The following is a 19433-nucleotide window of genomic DNA, read 5'->3' as shown; positions in this document are numbered from 1 at the left end:
GGCAGCAGCAGCACATTTGCATTTAAAAATGTAAAAATAGGCATTTTAAAAATGATATAATAAATTATATGTGGGGTACTTTGAGCTGAAACTAGTGTTACACTAGGGACACCTGAGACTTATATTACATCTTGTAAAAATGGGCATAATAGGTGCCCTTTAACTGTATCAGTGCCTTAAGTGTTATTAATACAAAAACATGTGAAGCTGTTTTGTTTTTGTTTTGTTGGCCATTCATATATTTTATATTTATATTAATTATATATTTATATATATATATATTTATATTTATATATTTATTATGAATAATTGTATATTTTGGTTTGCATCCACCAAGTTCTAAATATAATTAATTAATTAATTAATTAATTAATACTTTACAATAAAGTTCCATTTGTTAACTACATTAGCTAATATGAACCAACAATGAATAAACATAGTAACACTTAAAGCCTTTATATATAATGCATTATAAAAGTAGTTTTAATGCATTAATTATGTCTTATAATGCACCTTATCTCATGAAAAATTATTACCATAAGTATAATACAATATAATACTTATCCATTCATTGTTACACCTTTAGAAAGTATAATGCATAACAAAAACATGACAAACAAAACTTCAAATATTATAATGGATTTTAACTTTGGTTAAATTTTTTTTATCAAAAGATATAATGCATCACGTACATTATGAATATCTTTATATTGCATTATACATAAAGGATTTAAGTAAAGTGTTACCAAAAACACTTTTAAGGCATTTATTAATCAAAGTTAATGTTAACTAAGAAAACATTAGTAGACGTTAACTAATGGGACCCTATTGTAAAGTTATGAGATAAAGAGATGAAATAAGGGAAAAGAAATACCTTTCCTATGTAAAGTATTTCATTCACTGTATTAACAAAAAAAGGCATTATAAACACAAAATACTCTATGCTCTGAATATAAAGAGCGTTATTTGTACCTAATAGCATGTGCAAGATCTACACACTTCCAGTGTTTGACAGGTTGACCATTTAACTGCAACACAGTGTCTGACTGCTGCAATCCGGCCTGATCCGCTGGACCACCTGAGAGAAGAAACACACACAATATAATGACAAAACAGTGAGTGTTAATCAGCTGTGACTCATATGGCCTGACAGATACTCAAACACACTCATGCACAATCTATGTGACTGCCTCAATTACACAGGTCACATTCTGACAATTTACAGTAGTGACATAACAGTGAGTGTTAATCAGCTGTGAGCCATGTGGCCTAACACACACAACACACAGTGACCCATATTTGGCCATAATGATTAATGATCCATGATCCAGAAATACCACACATGCCGAGCCTTCAGTTCAGCAGTATCCTCTGGCAAAAATGCAAGCGCACACACACCAGACACAAAGCAGTTCTTGCCTGGATCGACTGCTTGTATACGAACAGGCGAGTCAGAGCAGATGGTGAAGCCAAAGCCGTCCTTCCCTCGTAGAATGGTCACCTAAAACTCACACGCACAAACACTCATGAGTACGATACACAGCCACCTGCTGGAAAATATAAGACACTGTCCATCAAAGAAGCAGCAACACAATTATTTGTATATTCTTATTTGTCAGTGAAGGAATTCTACAGACAAACATTTTTACCATTTTTTAATGAGCCATATATTGTAGATTATACTGAACAACTGAATGTAGATAATTCCTTAAACAAATGTAGACAAATTATAGATAAACAAACATGGGTGCAAAACAACTTAGGATAGTATTTAATGACTGTTAAGCATGCACACTTTTTAAATTTAAGTTTCATTTCGATTTCATCTTACAAGCGCAAACATCATGTGAGGTAAACTCAGAGACAGAAGAAAGCAATATCCAAATCTAGCATTTATTAAATAATAATAAGAAAGCAATATCCAAATGTAGCATTTATTAAATAATAACCAAAGTAAGGAAACTAGAAAAACCAACAGAGGAACAGAAATAAGCTGTTTTAAACTGTGTAGCCTCAGCTGGTGCCAGGCGTTACAAACTGATGCAACATTGTGGCGCTATCACACAGGACACGTTTTAATCTGCTCAAAATATTATAATGATTTTATGTATATTAGAGTTTTAATAGGTTTTCATGTTGTCTTAGACATTTTATTCCTCTTAACCGTTTTAATGTGTGTATGTCTTTAAGTGACTCTTTAAATGACAGGAAATAGGAAATGAACTGTATAAAGGAGGCAGCAAGGCAAGCAAGCCCTTATTTACAAACATGCTGGTGATCACCCTTTCTGGACTGTGGAGTTTTATTCTGACTTACCTTTCCAGATACAAGCACTTGAAACATCACTTGGATTGTATATACACTGTTTGACACTTTTGGGACATTCACTTTGGGACTAGCAACACGCTGGATTGCTTATGAACTGTTTTATCTTTTGGTGCAAACGGACTCCGGAAAATGAAAATGTTTTTAACAGCCTAATTATTATAGTTTTATTGAGTTGTTTTAAGTTCCCTGTGAATATTGCAAATACACTTTATTTATATATTCTATGTCTGTTGTTCGTCTCATCTTTTTAAACACTCCATGCTCACACAGTATAATCTGACCCCATTTTAACAATTGCAACATCTTCTGATAAGGCAGAATGTTATGCATATACTAACAGGGGTAACAGATTAACAAGAAACTTAAGGGGAAACTTAAGTCCACAACACAAGATCACAAAGACATTACATCAAGATAAACTATCTCAATGCATTCACAAATATAAAAAATTAATTACAACTTATCAAAGTGAAATAACTTGAGTCTGACAGAGAGTCAGTGACAAAACAGATGTGTATGCCAGAAACTGTCCTGTTAGAGAGGCCTGTAATAGGTCAGAGTAATAAGTGGGTTTGAAAGATAGGAGTATGTTGAAAGGTTTCTCATTGGTGAAAGGAGCTTCTTGGCAACTGTGTTGGCCAATCAATGTCTGTGCATTGAGAAACTATATTAGTGTTTCTGATCATTATTTAAGAGACGTGTGTGGTATTAAAGGGTTAGTTCACCCAAAAATTAAAATTCTGTCATTAATTACTCACCCTCATGTCGACCTTCTTTTATCTTCGGAACACAAATTAAGTTATTTTTGATCAAATCTGAGAGCTCTCTGACCCGCCGTAGACAGCAATGCAACTGTAATATTCCCAGGTCCAGAAACGTAGCAAGGACATCAGTAAAATAGTCCATGTGACATGGTTCAACCGTAATTTTATGAAGCTACGAGAATACATTTTGTGCTCAAAGAAAATAACATAATTTATTCAACAATTCTTCTCCCCGAGTTACCGTCTTCCACCATTTTGGAGTGTACAATAACTTGAGTCTGACAGAATATATAGTGTGTTGGATTGGTCCAGACGCTACACTGTCCTGTTAGAGAGGCCTGTAATAGGTCAGAGTAATAAGTGGGTTTGAAAGATAGGAGTATGTTGAAAGGTTTCTCATTGGTGAAAGGAGCTTCTTGGCAACTGTGTTGGCCAATCAATGTCTGTGCATTGAGAAACTATATTAGTGTTTCTGATCATTATTTAAGAGACGTGTGTGGTATTAAAGGGTTAGTTCACCCAAAAATTAAAATTCTGTCATTAATTACTCACCCTCATGTCGACCTTCTTTTATCTTCGGAACACAAATTAAGTTATTTTTGATCAAATCTGAGAGCTCTCTGACCCGCCGTAGACAGCAATGCAACTGTAATATTCCCAGGTCCAGAAACGTAGCAAGGACATCAGTAAAATAGTCCATGTGACATGGTTCAACCGTAATTTTATGAAGCTACGAGAATACATTTTGTGCTCAAAGAAAATAACATAATTTATTCAACAATTCTTCTCCCCGAGTTACCGTCTTCCACCATTTTGGAGTGTACCCCAGAACGTAATCAGTGTTGTTTATGTTCAGCATGCGTGGGCTTTCTCTGAACTTAATCAGCATTGTTTACGTTCAGTAGACAGTGCGTGCATGCTGAATGTAAACAACGCTGATCACGTTCTGGGGTACTCTCCAAAATGGCAAAAGACGGTAACTCGGGGAGAAGAATTGTTGAAACTGTTAAAATAGTCACATTGCCTATTTTACTGATGTCCTACTACGTTTCTGGACCTGGGAACGTTGCAGTTGCATTGTTGTCTAAGGAGGGTCAGAGAGCTCTCAGATTTTATCAAATTATCAAAAATTTGTGTTCTGAAGATGAATGAAGGTCTTATGGGTTTGGAACTAAATGGGTTTGAGTAATTAATGACAGAATGACAGAATGAACTAACCCTTTAAAGGCACTTGACATGTTTCCCAGTTGCGTAACACCAAGGCAGGGTATTCATTTGGATTCAGATATTAATTTAGATTAAATATTTATTGTTGGACATCAAATTCCACTATTCAATTGAAACCCTGCAAATAATACAAGTCAGTGAAATGGATAGATACCATTGCATGCTCGCCTCACTTATGTACTTTGGATTTTGAACATTAGGTTTCCAAAGCACCAGCACAAATGTATGCAAAGGTTAAAAGAACATAGGAGTCAATTTCTATTAAACGTGAGCAGAAATGAGATATAAATTCTCTGCTTGCATCGTGTGCACCAAGATGCAAGTGTGAAAGCCCCCTTAATCCTCAACAAATGGCACCAACATTCTTTAAGAATGCAGGATTACATGCTGTCAGGACTTGGGTTCAGGTTCTTGACTTAGTTTTTCTTTCTCCATGTGGCAGCTTCACACAGCTAATTTGGCATTGGTTGCTCACTGGATCCTCACGTTTTACATCTCTCTCCTCATTATTATTTGCTCTATACCTGTTCTCGCTCCGCACATCCTCGGTGCCATCCTGTCGGTCTTGTTCTGTCCTTTCAGTCCTGAGTTGTATACTGTGTCTCTGCCCAGTTTCAATGGTGGAATCCTGCCTTCTCTTCATGGTTTGATCTTTTGCTTTGTCCTGGTATTTGATTCTGTCTTATCCTCAGATCTGGTTACTTGAGTGGACTGTATTGATCCCTGCCTGCTACTACAATTCATCCTCGGATAATCTCCTTCTGGTTCAGAATGTCAATCTTGTTTTGACCCTCCCCTGACCCTCCCTCGTTCCTCTGCTCAGCTGGGTTGAGTTTGGTACAAAACTGTTCAGCCTCTGTCTGTTCTTGGGTCCTCTCTCTATATACAGAACCTGACACATCAATTACACAAATCTGGTTAATAAATGGCTCAGATGAGAGGCCTGTAATAGGTCAGAGTAATAAGTGGGTTTGAAAGATAGGAGTATGTTGAAAGGTTTCTCATTGGTGAAAGGAGCTTCTTGGCAACTGTGTTGGCCAATCAATGTCTGTGCATTGAGAAACTATATTAGTGTTTCTGATCATTATTTAAGAGACGTGTGTGGTATTAAAGGGTTAGTTCACCCAAAAATTAAAATTCTGTCATTAATTACTCACCCTCATGTCGACCTTCTTTTATCTTCGGAACACAAATTAAGTTATTTTTGATCAAATCTGAGAGCTCTCTGACCCGCCGTAGACAGCAATGCAACTGTAATATTCCCAGGTCCAGAAACGTAGCAAGGACATCAGTAAAATAGTCCATGTGACATGGTTCAACCGTAATTTTATGAAGCTACGAGAATACATTTTGTGCTCAAAGAAAATAACATAATTTATTCAACAATTCTTCTCCCCGAGTTACCGTCTTCCACCATTTTGGAGTGTACCCCAGAACGTAATCAGTGTTGTTTATGTTCAGCATGCGTGGGCTTTCTCTGAACTTAATCAGCATTGTTTACGTTCAGTAGACAGTGCGTGCATGCTGAATGTAAACAACGCTGATCACGTTCTGGGGTACTCTCCAAAATGGCAAAAGACGGTAACTCGGGGAGAAGAATTGTTGAAACTGTTAAAATAGTCACATTGCCTATTTTACTGATGTCCTACTACGTTTCTGGACCTGGGAACGTTGCAGTTGCATTGTTGTCTAAGGAGGGTCAGAGAGCTCTCAGATTTTATCAAAAATATCTTAATTTGTGTTCTGAAGATGAATGAAGGTCTTATGGGTTTGGAACTAAATGGGTTTGAGTAATTAATGACAGAATGTTTGGGTGAACTAACCCTTTAAAGGCACTTGACATGTTTCCCAGTTGCGTAACACCAAGGCAGGGTATTCATTTGGATTGAGATATTAATTTAGATTAAATATTTATTGTTGGACATCAAATTCCACTATTCAATTGAAACCCTGCAAATAATACAAGTCAGTGAAATGGATAGATACCATTGCATGCTCGCCTCACTTATGTACTTTGGATTTTGAACATTAGGTTTCCAAAGCACCAGCACAAATGTATGCAAAGGTTAAAAGAACATAGGAGTCAATTTCTATTAAACGTGAGCAGAAATGAGATATAAATTCTCTGCTTGCATCGTGTGCACCAAGATGCAAGTGTGAAAGCCCCCTTAATCCTCAACAAATGGCACCAACATTCTTTAAGAATGCAGGATTACATGCTGTCAGGACTTGGGTTCAGGTTCTTGACTTAGTTTTTCTTTCTCCATGTGGCAGCTTCACACAGCTAATTTGGCATTGGTTGCTCACTGGATCCTCACGTTTTACATCTCTCTCCTCATTATTATTTGCTCTATACCTGTTCTCGCTCCGCACATCCTCGGTGCCATCCTGTCGGTCTTGTTCTGTCCTTTCAGTCCTGAGTTGTATACTGTGTCTCTGCCCAGTTTCAATGGTGGAATCCTGCCTTCTCTTCATGGTTTGATCTTTTGCTTTGTCCTGGTATTTGATTCTGTCTTATCCTCAGATCTGGTTACTTGAGTGGACTGTATTGATCCCTGCCTGCTACTACAATTCATCCTCGGATAATCTCCTTCTGGTTCAGAATGTCAATCTTGTTTTGACCCTCCCCTGACCCTCCCTCGTTCCTCTGCTCAGCTGGGTTGAGTTTGGTACAAAACTGTTCAGCCTCTGTCTGTTCTTGGGTCCTCTCTCTATATACAGAACCTGACACATCAATTACACAAATCTGGTTAATAAATGGCTCAGATGTCTGCAACCATATCTTTCATCTAACAAGCAGGTTTATGAACAACAAAACACTTTTTATTTTAGAACCAATAAGGTCTGTGAGGTGACTCTAGGACAATACTGTACATGGGCAAGCCAGTAAAGCAAAATAAGCAACTCCAAGTGCTTTCCCCAGTCAAGGTCAGGTGGTTCTCTTGCGATTGTCATTTTTGCTTGCATACAATAATTCAATGGACAAGTATGGTAGGAATTAGAACTTGGGAGAATCCCAAAAAAAGTGGCGTATCCCAGCAGCATTTTTTTCCTGTTTTGGTGACCACAAGAACACACACACACACAAGGATGCAATTTAGTGTGTGTGTGTGTGTGTGTGTGTGTGTGTGTGTGTGTGTGTGTGTGTGGGTGTGAAGCTCATGGTTTTCCTTTGCCTATAGCAGTGGTTGTCAACCCCTGGCCCGTCACAAATTAAAATGCGGCCCACCATGCTGAACACAATTTAAAAAATAACTTTCAGTTTTACAATTCATTTGAGTTTTTGCATTAATTTAAAAATGTACTAAACAAATATAATCTATAGTGTTTATATGTAAAGTAATGTTGTTTTTCATATATTATTTTCAGACATGAGCAGACCTGTACTCACATAATTAACGTTATGCATTTAACGAACACTTACAAGCACGCACTTTGGCATAATTCAAATCAAATAGTCATCAGCAGCCATTAGTTCTGTAAAATTGGAATGGACAAATTTGTTATTAAGGGAGAAAAACGAAATGTGGAAAATGCCAGCGAAGGAACATATACAAACAAGAATAGTCGCAGTATTAGCAGTGAAGGTAGGAGAGTGGTGGACTTTCGGCATCAACTTTCGGTTTGCCCCGCCACTCACTTGAAGATGTTCAGGCAAAAGGAAACACCCATACTACGCAGCAATCATCCTTAATTGCAGAAATGTGGCAAAACATCTCTGGAGAGATTATTACATTCGAAAGTGCTTTCCATATTTGGATCAACACAGGCTACATTTGTGAACGCACATTTTCTGCAATGTTGCGCATCAACTCACGCTTCCGTACTCGTCTTACAGACTGCAACTTACAATCACAACTTCACTGTGCTGTTAATCCTTTCAAGCCGAATTTCACAAAATTGGTCAGCTCCCGGCAGCATCAGGTGTTTTATTAATGGTGAGTAGAATTCAATGAATGTAATCGATTAGATATCATAATATTTAGGCTATAATATTATAAATCTGGTTGGTTTGTATTGGTGACGTAATATGTAAATGATATGCGTGCAGCCCGTGAGACTTACATTTGGACCATAGTGCAGCCCAGTGGAAGAAAAGGTTGAGAACGTACTCGGTTACTAACGTAACCTCGGTTCCCTGAGATACGGGAATGAGTACTGCATCTTGCTAGACGCATATGGGAAAAGCCTTTTTTCTCCTGAACTGAGAATTCACGCAGTGAAACTGCACGGCCATTGGTTCGGGCAGTGTATTAAAAACGAACCAATGGCTATGCAGCGGAGCTGCACAAGCCTATGGCGACGAAGCCCACCGAAGCCGGCCAAAGCCCGCCAGAATGGGCGGGGCATCTGGCTATACAAACGGCCATTCGCCACAGGATTCACAGGTTACTTCAACTGAAGCGACGACTGAGACGTGCAGCTACATAGCACGGCTAGCAATGCAGTACTCATTCCCGTATCTCAGGGAACAGAGGTTACGTTAGTAACCAAGTAGGTTCCCTTTCGATACTATGCTTGTATTGCGTCTTGCTAGACGCATATGGGAACACAGTACAATCACGCCATGCTAATGTAGTGGAACGACTAAAAGTATCAAACTTCCATAAGCAACCAATTCCCATAGAGAAGTTAACAACAACCCAAGGCTAAGATGGGCTGAGCTTCCTGAGGTCACACCCGGCCTGGTTAATCGTTCCAGAGTACTCCTGTAACTTCGACACCCAGGGGTCGAGAGCTAACAGGTGAACTAATGCCAGAGAGTTTGAACGTGATATGGCCAAGGGCTCTCTGCCAGATCTGTTTATGCAGCACATGTCACTTCAAGCGGAAAGGACCCTGCATAATTAACGTTATGCATTTAACGAACACTTACAAGCACGCACTTTGGCATAATTCAAATCAAATAGTCATCAGCAGCCATTAGTTCTGTAAAATTGGAATGGACAAATTTGTTATTAAGGGAGAAAAACGAAATGTGGAAAATGCCAGTGAAGGAACATATACAAACAAGAATAGTCGCAGTATTAGCAGTGAAGGTAGGAGAGTGGTGGACTTTCGGCATCAACTTTCGGTTTGCCCCGCCACTCACTTGAAGATGTTCAGGCAAAAGGAAACACCCATACTACGCAGCAATCATCCTTAATTGCAGAAATGTGGCAAAACATCTCTGGAGAGATTATTACATTCGAAAGTGCTTTCCATATTTGGATCAACACAGGCTACATTTGTGAACGCACATTTTCTGCAATGTTGCGCATCAACTCACGCTTCCGTACTCGTCTTACAGACTGCAACTTACAATCACAACTTCACTGTGCTGTTAATCCTTTCAAGCCGAATTTCACAAAATTGGTCAGCTCCCGGCAGCATCAGGTGTTTTATTAATGGTGAGTAGAATTCAATGAATGTAATCGATTAGATATCATAATATTTAGGCTATAATATTATAAATCTGGTTGGTTTGTATTGGTGACGTAATATGTAAATGATATGCGTGCAGCCCGTGAGACTTACATTTGGACCATAGTGCAGCCCAGTGGAAGAAAAGGTTGAGAACGTACTCGGTTACTAACGTAACCTCGGTTCCCTGAGATACGGGAATGAGTACTGCATCTTGCTAGACGCATATGGGAAAAGCCTTTTTTCTCCTGAACTGAGAATTCACGCAGTGAAACTGCACGGCCATTGGTTCGGGCAGTGTATTAAAAACGAACCAATGGCTATGCAGCGGAGCTGCACAAGCCTATGGCGACGAAGCCCACCGAAGCCGGCCAAAGCCCGCCAGAATGGGCGGGGCATCTGGCTATACAAACGGCCATTCGCCACAGGATTCACAGGTTACTTCAACTGAAGCGACGACTGAGACGTGCAGCTACATAGCACGGCTAGCAATGCAGTACTCATTCCCGTATCTCAGGGAACAGAGGTTACGTTAGTAACCAAGTAGGTTCCCTTTCGATACTATGCTTGTATTGCGTCTTGCTAGACGCATATGGGAACACAGTACAATCACGCCATGCTAATGTAGTGGAACGACTAAAAGTATCAAACTTCCATAAGCAACCAATTCCCATAGAGAAGTTAACAACAACCCAAGGCTAAGATGGGCTGAGCTTCCTGAGGTCACACCCGGCCTGGTTAATCGTTCCAGAGTACTCCTGTAACTTCGACACCCAGGGGTCGAGAGCTAACAGGTGAACTAATGCCAGAGAGTTTGAACGTGATATGGCCAAGGGCTCTCTGCCAGATCTGTTTATGCAGCACATGTCACTTCAAGCGGAAAGGACCCTGGCCAGCAAGGCCGGGACTTCCAGGTTATAAAACCTTGCGAATGTGGACAGGCGAGGCCCAGTCGGCCGCCTCACAAATATCCGCAATGGACACACCACTGGACCATGCCCAAGACGAGGCGATGCCTCTAGTCGAGTGGGCCCGTACTCCAATGGGGCATTGAAGGCCCAAAGAAGAGTACGCTAGTGAGATGGAGTCTACTATCCATTTAGACAGTCTTTGCTTCGTGACCGGAAGCCCTTTGGTGCGGTTACCGAAGCTGACAAAGAGTTGTTCCGACCGCCTGTAGGGGGCGGAACGCTCAATATAGATTCTCAGAGCTCTAAAGGGAGAAGAGCAGAGATAGCTCTCTGTCTTCTTCAGAGGGAGGAAGCGCGGAGAGCATAATGACCTGTGCTCTGAACGGATTGGAGAGCACCTTAGGTACGTAACCGTGCCTTGGTTTCAGGACGACTTTAGTGTCGTTAGGCCCAAATACCAGGCAGGCAGGGCTAATAGAGAGCGCCTGCCTGCAGGTCCCCTATTCGCTTTACTGATGCCAGTGCTAGAAACAGAGCAGTCTTCAGCGATAGCGACCAAATGTTGGCAGACTGTAGCGGCTCGAAAGCGGGGCCCTTAGCACAGTGGGCAGATCCCATGAAGGGACGGTAGGGGGACGAGGCGGATTCAGCCTCCTGGCACCCCTTAGGAAGCGGATGACCGCGCTGTTTCTGCCCACCGATTGGCCATCAATAGGGGCATGAGAGGCCGCTATAACCGCCACATAGACTTTGAGCGGGGATGGGGAGCATCCCTTATCCAGCAGCTCTTGCAGAAATGACAATACCTCTGTCAAATCGGAAGTATGAGGGTCTTTGCCACGGTTTAGACACCAAGCGGAGAAAAAAGACCACTTTAAGGTGTAGAGGCATCTCATAGATGGGGCTCTAGCCTCCGAAATTGTGTTTAAGACTCACTCTGGGAGGCTCGAAGGCTCCCGTCGAGCGGCCAGAGGTGCAGGGCCCATAGGTCGGGCCGAGGATGCCATATTGTTCCGTTCGCTTGAGAGAGGAGATCCTGTCTCAGCGGAACAGGCCAAGGTGCCGCTATCAACAGCTGAGTTAGCTCTGATAGCCACAGCTGGTTCATCCAAAGGGCGGCCACCAGGAGAACCTTGTGTTTTTGTTCCCTTACTCGCCTGATTACCTGTGTGATCAGAGCGATCGGAGGAAAAGCATAAAGAAGAAGGTTGGGCCAATCGTGGTCCTCCTGGACCTCCTCCTGGTCTTTGAGAAATAAATTGGGCAGTGAGAGTTGCCTTCTGAGGCGAAGAGGTCCACCTCGGCCTCGCCGAAGATCTCCCAGATCCTCTGAACCGTCTGCGGATGGAGCGTCCACTCCCCTGCTCTTTGATAGCATGTCAGCTCCTTGGTTCAATTTGCCCGGTATATGCTCTGCTCTCAGCGAGTGCAGGTTGAGTTGAGCCCATTCCAGGAAGCGCTCTACCAGAGTGAAGAGACACTTCGAGGAGAGGCCTCCCTGGCAATTCATGTAGGACACCACAGACATGTTGTCCGATCGGATTAGCACATGGTGTCCTTTTAGGACTGTCAGGAAGAACTGACAGGCTAAACATACTGCTAGCATCTCCAGGCAGTTAATGTGGAAGCCTTTTTCCGCCTTTGACCAGTGGCCAAAAGTCGGTATGCCCTCACACAGCGCCCCCCAACCTGAGTTGGAGGCATCTCTTGTGACAGCTGTCCTTCTGCAAACCATCCCCATGGCCATGCCCTGTTCCATCCAGCGGGAGTTCTACCAGGGGGCCAGGGCTGTTACACAGGCCTGACTCGCCCTTATCTGCAGGCGTCCGTGACGCCACGCATTGGATGGAACCCGTGGTTTCAACCAGCGCTGAAGGGGGTGCATACGAAGCAGACCCAACTGTAGCACTGGCGATGCTGCCACCATGAGGCCCAGCATCCTCTGAAACGCTTTGAGAGGGCGAGTGGAACCAATCTCGAAGGAGGTCGCCAGCCTCCGTATGGTCGAAAATTGTTGCCAGGAATGATATTCACTGGCTGGGGAACAACATGCTCTTGGTAAAATCGACCCTGAGTCCCAGGCACTCCAGGTGGCTGAGGAGGAGGGTCCTGTGGGATATTAATTTTGCCTCCGACTGGGCCAGAGCAAGCCAGTCGTCGAGGTAATTGAGAATGCAGATTCCCATCTGGCTCAGAGGGGAGAGAGCCGTGTCCATGCACGTCGTAAAAGTGCGGGGGGGGGCAGGGACAGCCCGAAGGGAAGGACCGTATATTGATAAGCCACTCCCTTGAACGCGAATCTCAAGAATCGCCTGTGATGGGGGGCTATCTGGATGTGAAAGTATGCATCCTTCAGGTCCAGAGAAAAGAACCAGTCCCCTGAGCGAATTTGCACAAGGATCTGTTCCAGTTTAATTATCCTGAACAACCTTTTCATGAGGGCGTGATTCAGGTGTCTGAGATCGAGGATGGGCTGGAGGCCACCATCTTTTTTGTGGACGAGGAAGTAACGGCTGTAGAAGCCTGACTCGCTCTGGGCTGGAGGAACCATTTCCACGGCTCCTTTTGCCAGCAGATTGCTGAAGCGCGGGGGTCTTCGAGTGAATTGGAGTGAATATCCTAATTTTATTATCCCCATAACCCATCTCAACACTCCGGGGATGGCCTGCCAGGGTTTGGCCATTCGAGAGCGTCCCCACGTCTGCTGCGCCTTAGCGGGCTGAACAGCGGGGGCGGCATGTGCTGGCTTCGCGGGCTGCTGAGTCGGCGCAGACTTAGGGAGAGCAGAGGCAGCAGCTGAGATTTCTGTGCCTCCATGAAGCACTCGGCGAATCCTTCGACCACCAGGCCGAAGAGACCTTTGGGAGAGAACGGAGCATCTAGGAAGGGGATCTTATCCGCGTCCTTGATCTCTGTTAGCGTCAGCCACAAATGGCGTTCGAGCACCACAAGGCTGGCCATCAAGGCCACCATCTTTTTTGTGGACGAGGAAGTAACGGCTGTAGAAGCCTGACTCGCTCTGGGCTGGAGGAACCATTTCCACGGCTCCTTTTGCCAGCAGATTGCTGAAGCGCGGGGGTCTTCGAGTGAATTGGAGTGAATATCCTAATTTTATTATCCCCATAACCCATCTCAACACTCCGGGGATGGCCTGCCAGGGTTTGGCCATTCGAGAGCGTCCCCACGTCTGCTGCGCCTTAGCGGGCTGAACAGCGGGGGCGGCATGTGCTGGCTTCGCGGGCTGCTGAGTCGGCGCAGACTTAGGGCGAGCAGAGGCAGCAGCTGAGATTTCTGTGCCTCCATGAAGCACTCGGCGAATCCTTCGACCACCAGGCCGAAGAGACCTTTGGGAGAGAACGGAGCATCTAGGAAGGGGATCTTATCCGCGTCCTTGATCTCTGTTAGCGTCAGCCACAAATGGCGTTCGAGCACCACAAGGCTGGCCATCAATCTCCCGATCGCCTGAGCGGTGGTCTTGGTGGCACGCAGAGCTAGGTCAGTTGCGCTCCTCAGCTCCCTGAGGGTCAAAGTGTCCAGGCCAGACTCATCGGAGGATGCGAGGATCTTGGGCTGAAAGACCTGGAGGACCGCCATTGAATGAAGTTCCGAAGCCGCCTGTCCAGCTGAAGTGTAGGCGTGTCCAGCGAGAGCTGAAGTGGTCCTACACGGCTTGGACGGGTGAGAGGCCTTTGCTCTCCAGCCAATGGCGGTGGGCGGGCAGAGGTCCGTGGCCACTGACTCATCTAGGGGAGGTGCCTTATCGTACCCTTTTTCTTCACCGCCATCGATGGAAGGGAGGGCGGACGAAGAAGCAGTACGGAGGCGGGCGGAATAGGGAGCGCACTACGATCTGGTGAGCTCGTCATGGACCTCCAGAAAAAACGGAGAGGAACGCTGATGAGGGGCCTGGTGGTGCCCCAGCAGGAACCATTCATCCAGACAGCTGCAGGAGGGCTCCTCTGCCGGAGACCACTCTAAACCCCGCTCTTCAACCGCTTTGGAGAGGATACGGAGAAGCTCGGCATCCATCCTGTCTTTGGTGGCGCTGGGCGCGGACGATGGCGAGGGGGTGGGGTCAGTCACCGAGCCCAACAGATGGGCTGCCCATCTGATGCTGCCAATGACATGCTGTCATCAAGCAGCTCATCCTCACTTCCCTCAAAAGAGATCAGGTCGCTCGCACCAGCAGAGGGACGCTGATCAGACTGGGAGAAAAGGACGGGAGAATACTCTCTATGGGGCGAGAGCGAGGCACGCGTGATCTTGGCCGACGTGGGCTTGCTCGCAGCCGGTCGCTCGAGCCCTCTGCCCCGCTGTTTTTTCCTCACAGGTCCCTGGGAGGAAGAAAACGGGAAGGCGCAAGGGGCAGAGTCGCTCTCTGAAAAGAGAGGTGAGACTGAAGTTCTCGCAATGGGAACTAATAGCTCCCGTGAGCGCAGCTTCCGCATGGGATTTCCCCAAGCAGGAAACGCACTCCGTATGGCCGTCATCGGTATGCAGGGGAGACCCGCATGAAACGCAGTAACGGTGTGGCATTTGCAACAACGCCAAGCTCTTTTAGTAGCTCTTTTAGTATCGCCGGATGGCGTCAGGGGAAATGGACCGGAAGTGCTGTGTCGCTGAAGCGGCGGAGAACTGAAAAGAAAGCGATCCGTGAGCGGAGAGAGGTGAGACTGAAGTTCTCGCAATGGGAACTAATAGCTCCCGTGAGCGCAGCTTCCGCATGGGATTTCCCCAAGCAGGAAACGCACTCCGTATGGCCGTCATCGGTATGCAGGGGAGACCCGCATGAAACGCAGTAACGGTGTGGCATTTGCAACAACGCCAAGCTCTTTTAGTAGCTCTTTTAGTATCGCCGGATGGCGTCAGGGGAAATGGACCGGAAGTGCTGTGTCGCTGAAGCGGCGGAGAAGCAGGTCAGCCATGCTGAGAGGTCACAATTCCAGCTGCGAAGGCGTGTCAACGGCGAGCGGCTTCGGATCAGCGTAGAGACGTAGAGTCGTCACTGAAGGAGAATAAATCGGAGAATCCTGTGGCGAACGCCCGCTTGTATAGCCAGATGCCCCGCCCATTCTGGCGGGCTTTGGCAGACTTCGTCGCCACAGGCTCATGCAGCTCCGCTGCCTAGCCATTGGTTCATTTTTAATACACTGCATGAACCAATGGCCGTGCAGTTTCACTGCGTGAATGAAAAAAAGGCTTCAGTTCAGTAGAAAAAAAGGCTTTTCCCATACGCGTCTAGCAAGACGCAGTACTAGTGTAGTATTGAAAGGGAACCACTGGCTTATAGGTATCAGGGCCCATTCTACAAGGAATGTGGCCTCATCTTGGGCCTTGGCCAGAGGTGTTTTTTGGTGGAGATTTGTATGGTGCCAAATCATCAGATTTTAGATCATCAGATTTTAGAATTTGAATCACAAACTTGCCCGCTTCTAAGGCTTAGTCATGCATATGCTAATAGAAGAATTAGCATTAGAGAATGATAAAGAGCGCAATTAGTGGCCATACAGGAATCCTTCAGGAAGCTGTGGTGTGAGAATTGTATAGTGAGCAGATCCACCACGTCTGCAGAGTGTGTTTAAGCCTCTGTGTGCAATGGCTGATCTTTACATGAAATGAAGGGATTACAGCAGAGATCTGGATTAAACAGAAAGACACTACAACTGTGAGAGATGTGGCCTCATCTTGGGCCTTGGCCAGAGGAGTTTTTTGGTGGAGATTTGTATGGTGACAAGCAGAGCTTCTCCAAATCATCAGATTTTAGAATTTGAATCACAAACTTGCCCGCTTCTAAGGCTTAGTCATGCATATGCTAATAGAAGAATTAGCATTAGAGAATGATAAAGAGCGCAATTAGTGGCCATACAGGAATCCTTCAGGAAGCTGTGGTGTGAGAATTGTATAGTGAGCAGATCCACCACGTCTGCAGAGTGTGTTTAAGCCTCTGTGTGCAATGGCTGATCTTTACATGAAATGAAGGGATTACAGCAGAGATCTGGATTAAACAGAAAGACACTACAACTGTGAGAGAAAAGAGAGAGAGGGAAGGAAGGGGTAGAAGGGGGAAGAGGATATGCATAGAATGAGAGTAAAGAGGAGAAAATGACAGGGCATGAGAGAATTAATTAGGTGTTGTCACCAACATGCTCTAGCAGTTGACCAGAAAACTTGTTCCTTATGCTTTTCATTTAGGCTACTTCTCTTCATCAGATGATGCATGTTCTCCATGTTATTATGCTCAGTTAACATCTGAAAAGAAAACATTTATTTTTTATTTTATCTGCTATCATCTAGAGCAGTGCTTCCCAAACCTGTCCTGTAGGCCCCCACCACTGCTCATTTAGCACTTCAGAAACTGGCACACCCAATTTAGGTCTTGCAGTCTCTACCAGTGAGTTAAGTTGAATCAGGTGTGTTAGTTTACACGACATAGGTTTCAACTAAAAACAATAACCTTTTAATGCATTTAGTCATTAATTTACACAACAACTGTGTTTTGGGAGCCTGACAATGCAAGTTTTTGAAAATGGTACCATTAGTGTGTCCATGTAACTTAGAAAATTTACAAGAAACTTGTAAAAATGGTGACATCATGTGCATGCATATTACATGCTCAGTCTATAGGAATGCATATGTGCATAGGCATTTAGTGTTTCTTTACAAACTGTACACTACTTTACACTGGAGACATTTGAAATGCATGTATACCTGGTGTAAATGATAAATACATCTTGGCTGACCACTTGTGATCAGATCACTGAAAATGCTCTTAAATACTGTATAAACAGAGCCTGTCTTTCACTTGATGAATTCTTGAGATAATTTGTGGGCGTTAAGAAGCTGCTATCAATATGCAGGAGAGGTGGGATCTCAAGGGGTCTCAAGTGCAATGCTGTACCAGATAAGCTTATTGCTGTACCATAAGTCACTACAGTAAGCCTACAAATACTGGTTTTAATTTAGAGTCAACTGTCAGTAAAAGAACCAGAGTTTTCACAACAGTGGCACATAGCCTACTCTATTTGGTCAGAGGACTTCTTGTAGTACAACTTCTTGCAATCAAAGACTCTTGGTGCAGGTTCATAACTATAGCTTAAAGCGCTGATTTAATGACATTCATATATTATTTAAGTGTGGCTTAAGTCTCCAAATACATTTAAGAATCACTGTATGTGGATCTATCTGAAGTTGACATGTATGGAACAAGATAAGCGGCACACTTTAGTTTGGGGACCAATTCTAACGATTAACTATGACTTTTTCCCTCAATAAACTCCTAATTTGCTGCTTATTAATAATTAGTAAGGTAGTTGTTAAGTTTAGGTACTGTATAGGGCCTGATTAAGGGATCTAAAATATGATCTAGCAGAATAAGACATTAATATGTGCTTAATAAGTACTTATAAACATCCAATATGCCCATAATATTAATGCTACTAAACAACTAGTTAATAGTGAGAATTTATCCCTAATCTAAAGTGTTACCAACATATTTTCTATGTATCTCAATAAAACCAGATATTTTCCCCATTGATCACATGGAGCACTTGATTCAGTAATCGAGAATAAATTAAATTGAGAAATAAAAAATATGCTAGAAGATTAATGCACTCTTGTTAAGAAACCATTAACGTTACAGCAGCATCAGATATTTTCCAAATGACTGCGAAGATACCAAAAAAAAAAAAAGGAAGAAAAAAAAACTTTTGTTTGTTTTGAGAGTCTGCCCCCACCCTCACTCTGTGCCAACCTACCATATTTTCAACGAATCAGATGACTTACAACCAATTAAAATGTAGATTTAAAAAAAATAAAACACACAGAAAGACAAAACTTCTACAACTGCAGGGCACCCTGATGAGTTCATAGCCTATGTTTGGGCACAGTTCATTTTAAATCTCATTTTAAAGCAACAAAAAGCTGAGGAGGGCAAGGCCATAAAAAGCACATAGAACACTGCTCTCAGAGGGGCATTAAATGGGCACTGAAGTCTTTTCAATCCATCACTTCACCTGTATTGTGAATTCAGAAGGTATTTTGGTAACGCTTTAGATTACAACCCGCAATGTACTGCGTAAGTAAACAGATTTTACAGCATAACTTTTTTGTAATTACAGTGTACCTATTCAGTACCTTCGTGTAGGTATAAGAGAACAATATGCGAGGTTTGGGGAATAAAGGAGTAATAATCTGTAAAATTACATATTATTTCTACTGTATGTATTTTGAAACTAAGGGGTAGCCTACCTATTCTAATATTACGTGGTATGTATGACCTAACAACAATCTTATATTTGCAAGCGATTTAGCAAAATCATACACTGTGTACTTTTTTATAGCCTACACATTTAAAACATGCTGGTAATTGTTTCAATCCAAACGCTCGGTTGAGACTGTTGGGTTAGGAAGCTGGCTTGATTTGACCCAATTTGGGTTGATATCAGTAATAAGTAACTCGACGTTGCTGGGTTATGAATGTGGAGGACGTGAAAGAAAGCATGCAGCAAGTCACGTGAGTTCAAACGTGAACGGTTCTGTGTGTGCGACGAAATCAGTGACTGCGGCACTTAAGACAAGAACATGTGTGGAAAATAGGAGAAAACTAATCAAAGCGCTGGCGAGGAACAACTTTGAAACTGTCTGGAGTGTGTTCCTTTAAAACTGGAGCAGTGAATGTGGTGAGCGTAAACTTTAAACAGCTGGAATGGCGCATGAGACGAGTCTATCCGTGTTTGCAGCTCTCATGAAATGAATATGTGTAGGAAATACAATAAATCTAATCGACACGATGAGGAGAGAT

At 43.5% G+C, this 19433-nt stretch overlaps 1 protein-coding gene across 2 annotated transcripts in view; it reads right to left on the bottom strand.

The window, feature by feature from the left end:
* The window catches only part of LOC107558862 (regulator of G-protein signaling 3-like), a 181369-nt gene that overhangs the window by 145854 nt on the left and 16082 nt on the right, over nucleotides 1-19433 (bottom strand). For both annotated transcript variants that reach the window (XM_016242551.1, XM_016242552.1), the window contains exons 3-4: nucleotides 1420-1501; nucleotides 973-1078 (exon numbers count right to left, since the gene is read on the bottom strand). In XM_016242551.1, coding sequence (XP_016098037.1) covers nucleotides 973-1078; nucleotides 1420-1501 — 188 coding nt within the window. The remainder of the gene's footprint in view (nucleotides 1-972; nucleotides 1079-1419; nucleotides 1502-19433) is intronic.

Source organism: Sinocyclocheilus grahami, unplaced genomic scaffold (assembly GCF_001515645.1).
Source record: "Sinocyclocheilus grahami isolate Dianchi unplaced genomic scaffold, SAMN03320097.WGS_v1.1 scaffold662.1, whole genome shotgun sequence".
NCBI classification, from domain to species: domain Eukaryota; kingdom Metazoa; phylum Chordata; class Actinopteri; order Cypriniformes; family Cyprinidae; genus Sinocyclocheilus; species Sinocyclocheilus grahami.
The sequence above is the reverse complement of the archived record's forward strand: the minus strand, read 5'-3'. Positions and strand labels throughout refer to the sequence as shown.